Below are 18,257 nucleotides of genomic sequence, written 5' to 3' on the forward strand. Positions count from 1 at the left end.
ATTATGGACTATTGTTCTATTTCTACCTAGCTTGCGTTTAATGATAAAAAGGTAAATCGCGTTTTGAATTTATATTACTAACCCCACTTAAAAATAAAGGCTAATTTAATATCGGATATCTTTATCTCCGTGAAACCCCTATGCCTATTGTCTTTTAAGAAAGGAAATCTTGTTAGAATTTGTTTATTTAACTAACATTTCCTCCTCTTCGAGTTTAACCATATGAGTCACAAATATTATGTTTTTATGTGTACATGCATTACAGGTCAACGATGGGGCCGATTTATCCTTATTGAAAAGCGTTATCCCCCCCCCTCGTCCATAATACATATTGAAAAATTAGTGAAGTCTTATTTCGTGATGACGCCAAAAGAGTACCTAATTGCAAAGATGGCCGCCACGTTTTTTGCTTTGCTTTAGTATGTTTTCCGCGTTTAACAGCCGCCGTGGTCGGTCATAAAAACGGACTCGTTGTTAACGCTACTGGTGGATCGCAGGTTTGACGGGTCGGAGGAGCTGGTACACCGCATGTTTTATTTAGAAGAAAAAAAACAGGTTGAGTAAGCGTTACACGGATAACGGGTCACCGGTCAGCCGTATATTGTAGTGGACTAAATCGCCCGAGCGGACCCATCGGCGGCCTAAGGGGTAGCTAGCTGCAGAGGGGACGACCTACCGCGGTTGTTTTTTGGTCAACAGAAAAAAAACATTTTGGCCGGAGGAGTGGCAGCGAGACTTTCACCGCGAAAATTAAAGAAACTGAACTCGAACAAGAAACAGCCTGTACGGGAGAGCCAGAGTCCAGACATAAGACGTATTGTGCAACCGATGCGCCGGCAAAACCACTATTGCAATCGAGCACGGCCGTGTGGACCTCGGTGACCTTTTGGACGAAATAATTCGATGGTAACCGTGAACTTTGAGACCCGTTCACGGGCGCAGTAGTCGACCGAATAAAAAAAAACTGACCGTTTTTTAAGGATAACACGGCAACTGGGCCACGACCGACGAAAATAAATAAATTACACAAGCCGATTTCTATAATATAAAAAGCGAGACGCCATTATATGCTCGGCTACTGACAAGGGTCCCCGGGCTTAACGACAACAACGTATAAAATAAAATACATTTGATTTGATTTTCGGACCATCCACCAGGCTCGGACAATGTGCGCACCGACTGGCGTCGTTGAGTGTACTTGTTATTTAAAAAAAAAACAGCCAAAAAATCGGTTAGGGTCGCCAGCAGCACGCTGTGCGACTGGACGGCAAAATAAAAGAAAATATAATAAACGGCCAGCAATAAATACAAAATGAATAGAAATCGCATCGGCCATATAATATAATATGTTACAGCTCACGTCGAATTTTACAATTTATATCTAATAACAATATAATAGAAGGTGTGTGTTCCTCCGACACGCCTACAAAAAGAGAACTCGCTAAAAATTACAAAGACACGCTGGCGACTTGGAAAACCGAATGCTCTAGTCCTAACAAAAAAAAAACGACCGTACTAAATAGAAATTGCCTTTAAGTGTTTATAATTTGCCAATGACAAATGAACCATGTCAACAGGGTCGAGTCTCACATAACATATTTTTTAACTAGTGGACTTTAAGACGATTCTAGGCGAAGATGCGTTTAATTTATTAGAGATAATCCGACGATGACTAGTCCAAAAATGACGGTCTGTGGGTGGATGTTTACCAGGAATCAGGATCGTCCTCGTTTAATTCGAGTTTTATATATACCCACGACCATACAACGTTGAATTCTATCGAATACATACAACATTGAAATTGCATAATAACGACATGTTAATAATGATGTCTAAACCAATCTAATATTTTTTTCAAATCACCAAAGCCGCCGAATTATAAGCGAATAGTGTAAACAATCCTATAGGAAAAAAACGCATAATGTACGGTGTAATGTTATATTATAACATTATTATAGATACGACAAACCCATCACCTCTGTATGGAATTTACAACGCGGTCCTAAATAATCATTTTGAACCCATAAGTGGAACTATGCCTACAAATTATGGTGGGCCAATAAGATAAACCCCATTTAAAAACCCTTCACTATGTAATGTATTGAAATTGTATTTATTGAACATATTTTGTAAATACAATAAATTGACAATTTGTCTTTAAATAAGACAAGACCAATCGTGGATAATCCAATTTTTTCCCCTCATTTCTTTATCTTGAAGACCATAACGATTATATTTTAATGAAAAAAAAAATTCTAAATTAGCATTAGTAAAAAGAAACCTAAATTATGAGATTGGACGAAACAAATAAAACCGCCGAGTTAGATAAATATGTCTTGTTTTTGTAAAAATAAAAACACAATTTTTCCAAATACAAAGTTTTGAGTTAAATCAAGATCAACGAACCTCAAATTAATATTCTATTTAATTATAATGTACATAAATATCGAGGAAGTTAATGTAACTCATTAACCGGCCGAAGTTCGATCCAGTTTATTTAATGTATATTGTACGCACATGTCCAAAACATACCTGAGCGTATAGTCCGGGTGGCATGTTACGCTGTTGGCCAAGTCCGATGAGGGCCACTTCGACGGCCAGCGAGAGATAAGTTTCAGATCGATCTTGAGAACCGAGCACCGGTATGTGAGTGAGACGGGGGGTGGGACGTAGGCTGCCTCCTTCTTCTGACGTGTTGGCGTCTGAAACGAACGAAATGGCGTTGAGTGTGACGTTTTCTACTGTATCGGAGGGAAGGTCTGTGGAGGACTGACCGAAAAACGACGACGAATGAGGCACATTTGGATCAGGAACTATAGAAGCATCAGTCAGTGTGTCGAACAGACAGCCGATCGGATCCATGGGATGACCGACCCATCCTTCCGTCCAGCTGTTGTGCAACACGTTTTGGTTAGAATTGCTCCGCGAGCCGTTACGGCTGTTGGTACGTTCCGGGTACCGGTAGCCCGACCCGGAAGACGGGCCCGGCGTCCGCGGGTGATTGTCGTAGTACGTGCAGTAGCTGTTGCAACGGGGCGCGGTGCACAAGTTGGGCCTAGGCGAGTCCGCAAACGCCGTGCACCTGTAACTGGTGCAGCCGGCGTTAGCGTATCCGGAACGAGACGAGCCGGAGTCGTTGTAGCCGCACCGTGACAAGTTGCACGACGACGACGGCGAAGACGCGGACGAAGGAGACGACAGCCTGTCGTAGCCGACCATCGGGCAGGGTGCGCACCGCGAAGAACAAGGCCTAGTCTGTGAGTAAGTGTCGTACGAACACGACTGCGCCGGCCGCAGCTCGTAGCACCGGGTCGGCGGGTTTGAGTGTCGCGACGGACACCGAGGCGGTGGTTTTTGGCTCTCCTGCCACCGCCGTTGCGCGTCCAGTTGTTGCTGTTTCATTGTACGCACCACGCATACGGCTAATCTCAGGGCGGCCGCGTGGTGGCCGTGAGACCTCAAAGCGTCCACACGCGAAGCGCACGTGGCCAACGGTTCGTGCCACAAGGGTTGACCCAACGAGTTGAAACTGCCAGATTGTGTGCTGTCCGGTATGTGACTGCTGTACGTGTCGCTGGATAAAATGTTCTTCAGGTGTATGTTGTCCCAGGACATGCCTACCGCGTCCAGAGCCCTGCATGAACAACGCAAACCGTTTGTATTATAATTACACTACGCGGTTTAAAACTAGAATGACTTGTTAAAGCTCAATTAGGTTAAAATACCATCGTAATTTAAAACCCTTTTGGCTTTTGTATGTTTCCATTATCCGGTGAACACTTATAATCGGGTAATTAACATTTATTCATAAAATTAGATAAACTGCTATGTTGTACTAACCTATGGAATATCGTTCGGTTTATTCGTTGGCTCGTGCTTGGATAACTGCTCCTGTACCTTGGACTCGATCTACTCGACCTGGACGATGGTCTGTAATTGGCATTGTCCACGTCGTCATCGGATGCGTTTTCTGCCGGTGCATGGTGGTTGTTTCTCTGTGTATACAAAACGTTTTACATTACATTACACAATGATAATAATAATAATACAAAATGGGCCACAAATCGCAGTCAGAAGCCCGTTTATGCTGTACAAGACTTCCCTGTGTTCGACCGTTAATTGGTAACGTTATACATTACTTTGGCCAATTAACAATTCGTTAATTTATAATAGTATTACAACTTGGTATGACGTGAGTACTAATTAGAGAGCCGACCCTAAATAATCGACCGACACAAAAAACGCCATGAGCAAATTGATCATTAAAAAATGCATTCACAAAGATTTAAATAACGACAACCGAAATTTAGTTCACAATTCTTTATACGCAGATAAAGATATAAGACGCATCCCTGTACATAATAAACACGATAGCATGAAGAACAGACGATGAAGAGTTAACTTTAGACTAATTCGAGTTATTTGTGTGTATACTCACATCGTTAAAAGCCGGAGGTAGTGCCAACATGTCGGGGTCTTCAGGTGGACAAATGTCCACGTGCGTCCACTTCTCCAGCAGCGTCTTCCACTGGCTCTTGTCCTGGTTGGTGCAATGTGGGTTCAACACGATACACACCCATAGGGCGCCCAGCTGGTCCCAGAGCTGCCGGCATTTGTCCGTGATGGGAGTGCCCTGCGACTTCCATAAGGCCAGCCGGGGATCGCACAAGAACTGTTCGGTGATCAGGGTCAACATGCGAGCGCCGTTGGAATCTTGGGCCCGCAACATTTCACGTACCTTGGCGAACAGGGAATTGAGCTGCTTGTTGGCATTATAGTAGCTTCCGTGGGTCAGGTACGACTTGACTTGTTCGCATACTTGTTCCTCATCCAGGTGCCACGTATGTTCGTCGTCGGCGCTCGGTCCAGCAGTTGGGTCGGGTGCTCCTGAAAAACAACAAAACAAAACGATCAGCCAACATTTAAAGTAATATTCATCATGATCTTTCCTAGTCTATAGTGGTAACACCTATGTAATTGTTTAGTGACAGTGGGTGAACGCTAGAGCCATAAACTGTTACCCTATAACGCTTCTTGCGGGAATTGATTCTTTAAGGTTTACTAGATTACAGTACTTTAGAGGTTTTAGCGCAAACCAAAGGATTCTAACAGGTTAAGTCAACCGAAAATTTCCACATAATATAACGTAATATAAATCAGTTTTGTGGGGTTTTGAGTTTGTAATTTACTTGTACTTCCATCTGTGTTTGAAGAGCGGCATTGCAATTTTCGCTTTAGGGTGGAAAATATCTAACGACGGCCTTGTTAATAAGGACTCTATATTTTTTAATCTTCTGTCATAATTCAAAGCATATAATACATTTTTTAGGGGCGATTTCTGAATGGACAAAATTAAAAAAAACGGACACAGCACAACGGAATACAATATATTGACAGACGACCCTAATTACTAAAACGTTATTACTGCCAACACAGGTGACGTTTAGCCGGCTTCTCAAATTAAATATATTTTTTTACCTCAATCATGGGCCGGGTTGGATTTTGCGAAACGTTTGGCTTCTGTTATACATACGTGTTTTAGTCGTCGTCTGTAAATTATGCACAATGTTCTTTCCCGATCAACACAAAGAAATTGTCGCATTTGTCGGAGGATCAGGGGAAACCCAGAGGCAGAAATTCGCAGAAACTCGTACAACATAAATACCCGCGGTGCCTAATCCGTAAGTGTAATGCACCGGTGATCATTATTGTTATTACGATGATACACACTACATACACTGCATACACGGCATAGAAGAATTCGACGGGAACGCGGTCGTATTCTGGGTGGGGTACGTTACTTTTCGCCGGTCGTTAATTAAATCTTAAACGTAATTCCTTGTGTGAGCGCGTTAATTGAGTTTTATCTTCCCAGACGATACAACGAGCACACACACCAGAGGTTATCACAATAAATCAAGAGGCCACGAAAATCCGGGCACAACCCCCTTAGTCACGGTGATTTATATTATATATACACATATATTTTTTTTTACAAACGACTCGGCGTCGGCAGCAGTAATCGATTTCCGAAAAACGATCCCACGGTTTTGTCTCGGTGCCTGTTTGGTTGCCTATACGCGCACCCTGTGGTTCGTTGACAAATACATTTTTAATTATTTCGTTCCAACACTAAAATAGTATCGGTAACCTCTTTTTGTAATAATTTTCAAAAATGAGAAAAAGAAATCTGGTAATATTTCTACTAAGTAGTCGTGGGATCGACGGCTTGTATTATGCATGCCTTCGGGTCGATAAAAACCAAACCGGTTTGATTTTATTGAATAAAAACTCTTCGGCTCAAAAAAAAAAAATCCTATTCAATCGTCAAATAATATACCTATAGATTATAGGTATAAGTATAAGCATACCTACGTACCGTTGGAAACCAACAAATATTGATTAAAAATAAATGCCGACATACTGCTTGACACCAAAGTGTTCACAAAACCTATTTTTAACAAATTGGAAAAACGCGTTCAACCCGTTTATGCGTAATTATTTTTCAATCGGAGTGGACAGGTAAGTTTGTAATTAGCATATACATATTATACCTTTTTTTACGGCCGTGTAAGATCTACTACTATATTATTTAATGTATTATTATTATTGCATTGAAGAAAACTGACACTATAATAAACCGGAGGAATAGTAATATTATTTTAGCGACCGGTTCCGGTGCCAAGATTAGTGTGGAAAACAATGGAACAGCACACCGGATATTACAGTTAGTGCAATTGCTTGTTAGAGTGTATGAAGAGCGCGAGGTTCGTTTGTGTGTGTGTGTGTAATATTATATTATTATTATACTACATGTTATTATTTACGTGTAGCATTCGGCGGAGACCCCATTCACTCAGTAGGCGGCCATACTTTACTAAACACAGTTCAATTTACATTGCATAAGCCGAGTACACACACGCACCACAGAGTACATACCACTGCATATATACGCACAGTAGTCGCACTGAAGTGCAGCAGCTGGCGTGGAACACGGAGGAAATGGCGTCGACAAAAATCACTTTTTCCTCTGTCTGTCTACCTCCTCTCTTTCGTACACGCAAACATACTTGCTCAGATAGACTGTACCAATCAAATAGAAAGTGTAACAAATTTTACCGCCGCCGCTCTGGTTGGGAGATAAGTGTACCGAAAAAAACCTAGTGGATTCTGTTGACCAGAGTTTAATGCCGACCAGACGGGAAAACAATACTATACATAAAAGTTTTTTTTTCATAAATTATAAAAAAGGTGTTTTCGCATTGTTAGCTCGATTCTTCGAGACACCGTACGATTTCCATTACATCACTGGAGGGCAGGCAAGCCGGAAAGATCGTCTGTGCCCGTACGTGATGACGACGGGTTACCAACGGTTTCTTCTCAACGACCTTGTCCGGCCGTACGCGCTTTGTCCCTTCATAGTTCATTCGTCAATATTCGGTTTCTCGACGGTTTCGACTAACACTGGACTGTGGTCCGACAACAGCTAACATTCTAACCTAACCGTGTGACGATTCTTTAAAAAACTACACGTGTTCAGTGTTCACCTTGGTTGAAAAATTTAACAAAAACATTGTCAACAGAAATAATAATAATAATAATGATGATAAAAATAATTTTTTTTAATCGTGATTTGCAATAATTATTATTTAAAAAGTACAACCGTCAGTTGGTGTGCATGGAAAGTTTTTTAATTCAATATTAAACGGCTATGGAAATACAATTATATAACAATATATTTTATCGTCCGCTTTGGCTCTCTAACAAATATTTGTTTTTAATCGAATAAAAATATCATAAGCAACGGGGGACAAATATTGTTTTAAACGCCACCGCAACGTTTCTGAGTCACAAGGTCTATACTCTATATTGTAGAGTCTATAACAATAACATACCGCAGTTTAAAGTAAAAATAAATATTAAAACTGTATAAGTTTAACATCTGGGATGCTAACGAAAACGAAAAAAATATTATTATTTTTTTGAATTTTTATCAAATTAGAATCGAATGCGAATAGTTAATAAATTACCGAGTAACGTTAAGGCAAACCGAATTAGTTTTTCAGCCAAGTGGACATACTATGAATTTATAATTTAACAATTATACATACGGTTTTTTTTTGTTTTTTTTTTTTTAATGCTGAACACACGCATTTGCCACTAACTAATAGACAATACGTCAAAAAACCAACAGCCAAAAAAAACACTTTCAAGGAAAATGAATTTTTATGAAACTGTTTATTTAATATTTGTATTATAATGACGAATAATCTTTTTTAACGTTAATGCGTATAGTTTGAACAATCGATTCCTCAGTCATTACAATGTTTTTTCTTAGTAGTCAAATCAATAAAAGGTATATAGTTACACTAAAATAATACACGTTCGTAAACAGCGAATGTTTAAGAAAAAAAAAATTGATAACGGAATTTGTATGTATCCACATCGGATTCTGTACATAATTGACCATTAATAACAATTATTTCTATAAGGAACTCTGATAGGTATTCCAATGAGTCCGACTGCGTACTAACTACTACCCCACATAGTCATAATGACTTAGAGCGTTGTAGTAATTCTTATCCCACTCAAACATTTGAAATAAAACTTTTTTTTAAATGTTTTGATGAGGTTTGGCAGAAAGTATTATTTATTTGTTCGTAGAAGGCTTAGAAAATAACTTATGTATAATATTTGGAACCTTTTTTTATTAGTATTTAATTTCTTGCCAAAATATATAATTATACATATTATTATACTTCGCATTAAAATGTTTTTTTCAAATACATTATTTATTATTGCTGTGTAGAATCCTTTTAATAATAATTTGTTATCTCTAGATGGCTTGAAAATCTTGATCATGGCACGGTTAAATTAGGTATTATTTTGTAATATTGTAGAACAATAATCACAGAATGGGTTAGAGTGACTAAAAGTTTTCTCGACTTAAAAACTGTACGGTTTTAATGACGTACCATAATAACATTGTAAGCATTATTATTTTATTTAGTAAAACGTCCCCCACGGGCCACGGTTAGTTAAAAAATACCAGTTTCATATACCCCATCAGGTGGAAATTTTGGAGCACGACTCCAAAATTTCTCCAAAATTTGAGTGAAAAAACTGAAATTTAATCGACATCCCGATCAATAATAACAAATACAGATAATAGTAGTAATTTTGGAAGTTATTATGACAGGTATTGTCGTGACACCAATTTTTTAGTTCAACACAAATGCGGCGTAGAGGATGTATTATATACTTGCAGGCGTATAATGGAACACAATGTATCGACTGGTCTATCGATTTTACAAGAACAACAAAAAACTTATTTTGTAATTTATTTTCTACTTTATTGTACTATACTAGCATACATACTGTACATACACATTGTACAGACTATTAAATAAAATTATTTTATCATCCAAGTAATATACAGTGTTCATTGGCTCCTAGCACATAAATTTAAAAAATATTTACACTCTTGGACACTTTTTTCTTTTGCTGACCATCGAAGGATTTATTGAAAAGTATTGCTCCCTCTAAACCAGTGATCGCCCTAGTCCAGGCTTTGATAATGGACACGCGGCCGTGTGCAGCTTTCGACAAATTGTTTTTTTAGAAAATGCCTACGCTTCCGGCTACTCACTGTATATGTGTTGGCTAATAGCGTTAAACAGTAACCGCACTATGGCTGTATATACGGTGCACCGGCCAATCATAATATACAACGCTTACATGAGCTCATTTATAATATTATTATGCTCGGAGCAATTTGATTATCCGTCGTGCAGTATTACATATTATAAATTACAATATCATTATTATTAGTATGCCCACTGTGGAGGTCAACACTGACACGATATAATGTGCGTTGAGCGGGCAAATTTTTATTTCTATAGATGTATAATACAATATACAATATTATACATAATATGGTATACTTATTGCTACAAACGTATTAGTACAAATACGTATTAGCGCACGTAACGCAATGGCTGCGCTAAGTAGGTTAAACACGCAGACAGACGGTTCACATTCGGCGTGTATCAAACAGATATACCTCGACCAGTTGGTATCAAGTATAATATAATATATTAATAATAAAAAACGGCTTAATATTCGAATACAAACGAATATTAACATGCATTTCGCACGAACTTAACCCGATAACGGTTCGTTTAAGTTGATACGACCAAAGACAAATATGAAAAAACGATTTTTTTCTTTTTGTAAATAGTAATTCTACGATAATATAGATAACATAACCCAATAGTAGATCATACCGCATATTAATTATGGTATAATAGCAATTTCATTTGCGCCACGATATAATACAAGCAATTCTACATAAGTATACAATAGTATAATTAAGATTAAATGTTATTCGTTAATGACGGGTTGTTAATTATTTATTAAGCAGTGTGTAAAGTACTTATTATTATAAACGATATGTAGCAAAAAAACATCATTTAATCGGTTACTTTAATAATATGAGCTTTTACTCGATTTTACAATTCATTTTGAGCATGCATATTATGTGAATAGCGTGTATAATTGTCATGTAATCCGGCAGATGACCCCTCGCCCACGGAACCCCGGATCTAGTTCGAAAGACAAATTATAAGCCCTATTCAAGAATATTTTTTAAATTTCATCTAAACCACAATTATTTATACATGATGCCACGTGCCGTGTCATCTTTTTTTTTATTTATCCAAACTATTCTATTCGCCAGATGCTCCATTAAATAAACTATGTCATCCCAATAATCACAGCAGCAGACACCGATTCATGTGTTTTTTTGTGTAAATTAAATTTTACATAGAAACTGGTGCAGTAGTAAAAAGTGCACAATTTTATTTTAGATATCTGAAGTTACGTATCCTAAAAAAGCACAAATAATATCATAGCCAACAATAGCACTTTCCGTAGTAATCGGCAAATTATTTTTTATACATTTATTAATTTTTGTCTCTTTGGATGAAAAGATCCTTAATATGCACATACCTGGTGCCCCCACCCACTTGCTTCGAAGCCACAAGTCACATTGATTATCAACATTTGTGCTGACTAGATTTCAATCAAAGATTTTGTTTCTTAAAGTCTATGATATCAGAATCTGGCTAGGTTCGCACGCATGCCATTATAATGGATCCTTTCATACGAAAAGACAGTCGTTGTTTAGTAAACGTCTTTCAAAATGTAAAAACGGTTCACAAAAATATTTAATATTGAGACCGTGAGAGTATTTCCCACAAAACGTCATTTTAATAAAATTTTATGGCGTACCCTGTCCTTCAATAGAATCACACAACTGTGCTCATTTAGGTTGTACTATAAAAAGGCTGGGGTTTTCATGCTCTTTTGACACTACCAATCTATGGTGGTTTGGTCTGAGACTTGGGTAACTCTTTCAGGAAACATATAAACGATAAAGAAATATGTTATACAGAGGAATGGGCATTTGTAATAGTTTTTATCTAAAACGGAATATTATGTATTAATACACATAGACAAATTACTTATAATCAACTTAGATTAGATTATATTTTATATTGTATTATAAATGGAATTGTTATGTATCCTGTATCATAAAATACACGATGAAATTGTTTTTAATAAAATATTAATGTTTTGGTAAATTACATTATAATTAAGAACATCAGAATTTAGATAATTTAATAAGCGATCGAAGATTATGGTCATTCATCAAACAATTTTTTTACTATGTTACATTATTGCTCTCCCTTCGAATTTACTTTTGGTACGTTCACTTGATCGTTTAAAGTGTTATTTAAAATAGCCAAAAGAGAACAAAGTGTTATTTGATAATAAAGTAAATAATGATATCGATAATCGCGATGGTTGAAGCATTAAAAACCATTGCACACTAGCCATGCGTTGCAAAAACGATAATAAGAGAAAACGTCGCCTACGTTATTATTGTTATCTATAAACTGGCCGGAAATTTGAATTGAATGTTTAGAAAACAAAAAATTAGAATAAAATTACTCTTTTATCTAAATGTAATAATAAAAAATTCATAATTGAAAATATTTAAACTGCGACTATTGTCAAGGGACAATAATAAAAAAAAAAAGATTCACACAATAAATATGAATTTGTCTAGTACATACGACTATTCGTATCAATGCATTAAGTGTTCTTTGCTGCTTCAAAAAAGTTTGTGTGGAGACTGGAGAGGGGTACAAAGAGTGGTGTAGAAGAAAATATCGACTTAAGTAATGACTCATTCTTACAGTGCAGCCACATTTGATAAACCCCATTTTTATACGTTGATTATTTATTAATTTTGGTGACACTACGTCATGAACATTTTGACTGATCGATAACCAGTTTTGGATAATTACTTTTTAAGTTATTGAAGATTAAAGTTCGGGACGGAAAGAAGGTTATTAGGCACATACCATATTACACAGCTCAAGCGTTCGATATTAACCCAAATAATGGCAAACAGTTTTTTTAATTTTATTAATACTGAAATGGATAGCTCGTTTGAATTGTACTTGAACTCATTTTAACTACAAATTTAAATGGACCCAAAAAGTGCAAAATTAATACAATAGAAGTTATTTCAGTCGTCATTGCGGTTTCCTACCATTTTGGGTAAGTAAAGCGATAAACACCTTTCAACATCAAAACGAAACATTCAAATACAACCATAATCCATTTACATACACTTTGTAGAATACATAGGTATTATTGGGGCTGGGGTAAAATTAGGTAAACAAAATAATAAAACCGTACACAATATATATTATTATGTATATTGTGGTAAATGGTAGGACCGGTTGAGTTCCGTCGGTTTACAATTATTGTCCTATTATGGCAAATATTTTTTTGCCGGTTATCCACGTTTATCGTTTAATTATAAAAAAAAACGATATTCGTTGTGCGACAGGCGGCAGCGTTATACCGTGAGGTTAACCGGACGAAGGAATGAACGTCATAAAAACATAATATTTTTATTTAGTCGGGAGAGAAGAAAACACACAAAGATGAAACACGATAACGTCCGTCCGTGTGTTTATATACGATTACCGTTATGGTGAAGCCGTTTGATATCGTTAAGGGCGTGGGTAGTTATTACCCTGTGGATGCCGTGAGCAGAATACAAATGGTCTGGCAAATAAAAATCCTATAATATAGGATCTGAGCGGGTTTTCGTTTGTGGTGGCGGTGACGATGATCCGAGAGAGGTACGCTGAGGGATCTCTGACTAACGCGCGCGGCAGAACAATAATAATAATAAAAAAAACCATTGTTACATAGTTTTTTTTTCGTGTTTGTTTAAATACATTATTCACGGCTGACAGGTGGTGTCAGACTAAATGGAACTCTCCCCCTTTGGTGCGATACGGCTCAACTCGCGCGCCGACCATTAAAGTTCTTCGTTTTGGTATTTTTTTTCAAAACGATTTCGTCTCTCCACATGGTGTTCTCTATTATAATATGATAAATATTATAATAATATTACATACATATTAATATTATTTTCGTATGATGGGACGTACCGGGGAAGGTGTCGTTAAAGAGGCATAATATATTTATTCCTTACCGGCTATCTGATTGATTTCCGAACGCTGCTGTAGGATTTCATCGGCCAGCTTTTGAGCAGTCGGCAAAACTTCGGTGTGGTGTTCCGAAATCAGGTACTGGACGAATTTTTGCAGCTGTTGTCTGTCCATTTGCAACAGGGTTTCTAAACGAGTACATTTAAATTAAAATAGGTATTAACAACAATCACATCTCAGCACCGTTTACAGTCATATTATTTTTGACTGCAAAGGAAGTGGTTTTGATTTCAAGCGCTCGGTTGACGTTGATCTATCGCAAGGGTTTTATGTTTCTGTTTTGTAAACTCTTCTAAAAAACCTCACCTACACGGTCTTTGGGTTTGAGGGGAATACAGAAAAAACCAAAAATATTTATAACCACGACCGCCGTTTCGTTTTGGTCCCGTGACCAATCTATTTTCAATCCGATGGAAACGAGTATAATATAATGAAAGAGAAAAAAACTTCACTGGTGAAAACATATCGAGGTTATAACCACCGTACCATTGAAGTCCCCCGAGAACACCTAACTCGTAAAAACTATAAATTGGATAAAGATATATGTATACACAACTACAAACAGAGGCAGCGCGTTACGCCATGTGTCTGGCTGGAAGTCTTTACGCAATTGGCAAAGAGCACCGAACTGAAACGTTCTTAAGGTGAAAAACAAAAAAACAAAAAAATGGAAATTTAAAGGCTCGTTTTGGCGCAGTTGATATTATTATTATTAGTGGTAACTGGTATTATTGCGTAATATTCGAATTTCGCTAAGGATTTTTTTCCTTTTTTTTTTACAGGTTAAGAAAATTAAACCTCCACGCTGTATTAAACTCACCGTAAATGATTTTTTGAAAATATCTGCAATGCATATACTATAAAAACGTTGTGTATTATTGTAGCAAGTGAAATTTTATTTGTTAAAGTTTTTTTTGCAATTAATGGATACATTTTATTTTTTAGCATAATGTACCTAAAAGCACGGCGAAAATATATAGCTGCGTCAACACAATATATTTATAGTTGGAAAAACTAAAGAAAAAGTTTGGCTAGCTAAATGTTCAGTCAAATCACCATTTAACATTTAGTTTGGCCAGATAAATGTTTACAACTATTTATTTAGTTATTCCAAACTACATAATTATTGTGTCCTTAAAATAACCATAATTTTAGTTGATCCAACTATGTATTTTTTTTCGTGAGATAAAACATTTAAAAAAAATAATGTCTTTGTACTACTTTATAGTAGCAATAGCCTGCGCCCACGTTATAGAAATGAATAAAGCCTTTCAGCACAATAATTGCGTGAGTATCATTCGAATTAAGAGTTAAGAGGACATGTAATTTTCGCACAAGGTCACTAGTTTCCTTTAAGTTTGGACGCACTAAGAACACAGGTATTCTAAAAAAAACTACTAAATTAATGAGTGTAAATTGCTATAAAATATTATACAGCAACTGTATTCTGTATTATTCGTTCGATAAATAGCAATTTAGTTTGTATACCACTGAGTAGAACGTGTTAGGGAAATGAGTACCTAATAAAAATATAAATCCGAGGTAAACTTTGAATATTTATTTTCTACAGTCAAAAACCGGAAAATAAATGCGTAGCTCGTGCATATTTCCAGAGAAATCAATTTTAACGATTGCTATATCATTGGTGTTTAAGTCGACGTTCTGTAAATAACTAACCTGCCGAAAACGAAGAAACATTTAGTTTTTTATTGCCCAAAATCCAATCCCGTATAATATTAAAAGAAGTTGTGTACATCACTAAACATACGATTTAAACTACATAAATAGTATACTGATCTAAGATACACAAGTCGATTTTCGTAAAACACAATAGTTGTTATCTGTTGCAGTTGTCTCAGGAGGCATCAGTAATATATCATGTATATATTATATCTATCATTAACTATAAATTATTATTTGATTCATAACCACATTTCACTACAAAAAATATACAATTTATTGTTTCAGATATTTTAGGATTCTGGATGTAAAATGATTAATGATCGTCTAATAGTATACTGGGAAAGGCTAAGATAAGATATAAAACCATTATTAATTACAGAGTTGAGATAAAGTAGCTTTTACTCTCATAAGTATTAGTTTTGCTAAGGAAACTATGACCAGTTTGGTATTGGACACATCTGCTTTATTTTATACATAATATTATACACACAGCCATACCAAAACGTGAGTCTACCACATAATGACAAACTCAAAACAAGATAACAATTTTAAATTAATAATAAGATATGAACTGGTGTGACAAGTATAGAGTATAGTAAAAAACGAATTATAAAATATTACATTGACAATTTCTGCGAAATATGCTCAATAAGAAGGCTAATGTTTACATGATAGTTTGTATTAAGTACAACTTTTGTACAGTATATAAATACAAATTTTGTATGTATAACGAGTATTATATATTATTATCTGAACGGCGGCCGCCGATGGAGAATTTTCTTATTTGTCTACAAAACTTATATTATAATGTATATTATAACTCTTTTAAATGAAGAGGAACAATAAGGATATCATTCTCGAGATTCGCTGAGGCTATATATTCAAATTTAATTAACATCCCAATTCAAACAATAATCTAAGCTTAAATATTAGGTCAACAACAAAGGAAGGCAACTAACCATAAATGCACGTCTGCTTGAATTGGTTTTGATTTTATTTTGCCAGAAAGTACAATATTGTACACAATCACGCACACATGTTTAACAATGTATAATACTATATGTTTGTGTTAATATTTACCTGATATCGGGACCCTGAGCCTGACACTGTCCGCGTTTCGTATCCTGTACAAGGACAAGGCCACTACGTGGGGGCACCAAAATATGTCTTTCGTATCGCAGCTGCATGTCACCGACGTTATCTTACACCTGCACATACCAAGGTAAAAATAAGGTAAGTAATAAACACAATTATTACTATTCTCCATCATAATCATTGTATACACAAATATACAAATGCAAACACTATATACATTTATCGACCATCACATAATATGATGTAAATCTTAACTGCACGAGGAAAAAACCTAGTGACTTTTATGGTTTCAAAATGGTCAAGCGATATTGTATTTTTTTTTTTTTAATTCTATCTTATGCTAATGTTTTACAACACGTGTATTCGGAATCTAATACAAGCTCAATATATTATATTTCTTAATTCTCGGTCTTAACGTCAATATCAATAACACTGATGGACACATCTAAACATAAATAATCGATTGTTTAAGCTTTCAATTCATTAAGCTTGTTTAAGGTTTATGACTGATAAATCAACAGCAATTTGTTTGAAAAATTTTAATTGTTTCTAGATTATTTTACCGCAAAATTAGATTCGTTATGTAGTGTTTGGACCAAAAGATTTAGTTCTTTTGAGAATCATTAACTGATTGCCAGTCTTTAACATTTGACTAGTGTAAAAAAAAATTCATATCGTCTTACCTGTCAAAACTGACTGACACTTTGTGCTTTTTGTTCTCTTGATCAGGATGATTAAACTGCGGTGAACCCGGCCTTTGATTCCAAACGACACCGCTCAAATGGAACCCTGTAAGACAAAGAAAAAACACTTGTTAATATTAAGTATTTTACAAAGCCTAAATCGGAAATTATAGGGAAAAAACGAATGTACGTTAAACAAACACACGCACATAAGAGAAGAGGGAGACTGTAGCCATTAAAAAACAAATAGCTTGCCTATAGAACAGATATCCTATTTAAGCCAATTTCAATGGCATATATTATAATAATATAATTTAATGTACCGTGCGCTCGCGTTTCCACATGCATTTGTTGTCTGGGGATTTGTGTGACGCGGGGCAAACCCAGGAGAGAACTATATAATACTTTATTGATCCGGCATTGTAAATTATTCGGCCCTCAGTATAATAAAAGCAAGAGAAAAGAGGAGAACCAGAGACATTAAATTTGTATCGTTTATTTTAGGACTTAAAAAAATAAAATAAAAAAAGGCGCGTTAGTTTTAATACTGGAATTATAAAAACAATACAAAGATTGATACCGCCCGCTTTTCATTCGGGGTGAACACGAGACCCAGTCGCTACAATAGAATAAAATTATGGCTGTGCTATGCGTGTTAACTCTGCATCAGTCGCGTGGTTAATATCACACGAGTAGTCGCGCGTAAAACAATTACAATTTTGCTAATTAAAATGTATTATTGCAACATAAATTAATGATTTGACCACATTATTTAGTTCTCATATTTATTCTATATTTTGTATCATAGTTGTACAATATTAATTAATTTAATACATACAAAAAAGAAATGTAACAATTTAAAGGAGAATAAAAAAAAAAATATTATTAAAATATATATTTATAATGTATGTGTATCTATATATCATTTAAAGGTAATATAATTACCATTGTGATGAGGAAATCCTAAAACCATTTAAAATAAAATGTATTATCGGTGTACTACAGTAGTAGAACGCGCGACTGATGCAGAGTTAATCAATTTTCGTAACAATTTCAAACAAGTTATTATTTTATAGTACGTTTATCCATAAAATATTCTAGTCATAGACTCTAATTAGTAATTACTAATTACTAATATACTGCTATAATTAAAGTATAAGTCGAATCAATTATGGATTTTGTCAACCGGCTTTAAAAA

The 18,257-nt window shown here is 35.7% G+C and overlaps 1 protein-coding gene across 1 annotated transcript in view; it reads right to left on the reverse strand.

Annotated features, from left to right (window-relative positions):
- LOC126838519 (zinc finger SWIM domain-containing protein 5-like) overlaps positions 1-18,257 on the reverse strand; it is a 44,795-nt gene that overhangs the window by 7,170 nt on the left and 19,368 nt on the right. The window contains exons 2-8 of the mRNA XM_050573011.1: positions 17,060-17,165; positions 16,362-16,489; positions 13,583-13,726; positions 4,439-4,887; positions 3,841-3,995; positions 2,775-3,634; positions 2,533-2,702 (exon numbers count right to left, since the gene is read on the reverse strand). Of these exons, the coding sequence (XP_050428968.1) occupies positions 2,533-2,702; positions 2,775-3,634; positions 3,841-3,995; positions 4,439-4,887; positions 13,583-13,726; positions 16,362-16,489; positions 17,060-17,165 (2,012 nt within the window). The remainder of the gene's footprint in view (positions 1-2,532; positions 2,703-2,774; positions 3,635-3,840; positions 3,996-4,438; positions 4,888-13,582; positions 13,727-16,361; positions 16,490-17,059; positions 17,166-18,257) is intronic.

This window comes from Adelges cooleyi, unplaced genomic scaffold (genome assembly GCF_023614345.1).
Source record: "Adelges cooleyi isolate 19-005CV unplaced genomic scaffold, UGA_ACOO_1.1 ACOO_flye_CR_arks_rails_tigmint_CR_PRNA_30, whole genome shotgun sequence".
NCBI classification, from domain to species: Eukaryota; Metazoa; Arthropoda; class Insecta; order Hemiptera; family Adelgidae; genus Adelges; species Adelges cooleyi.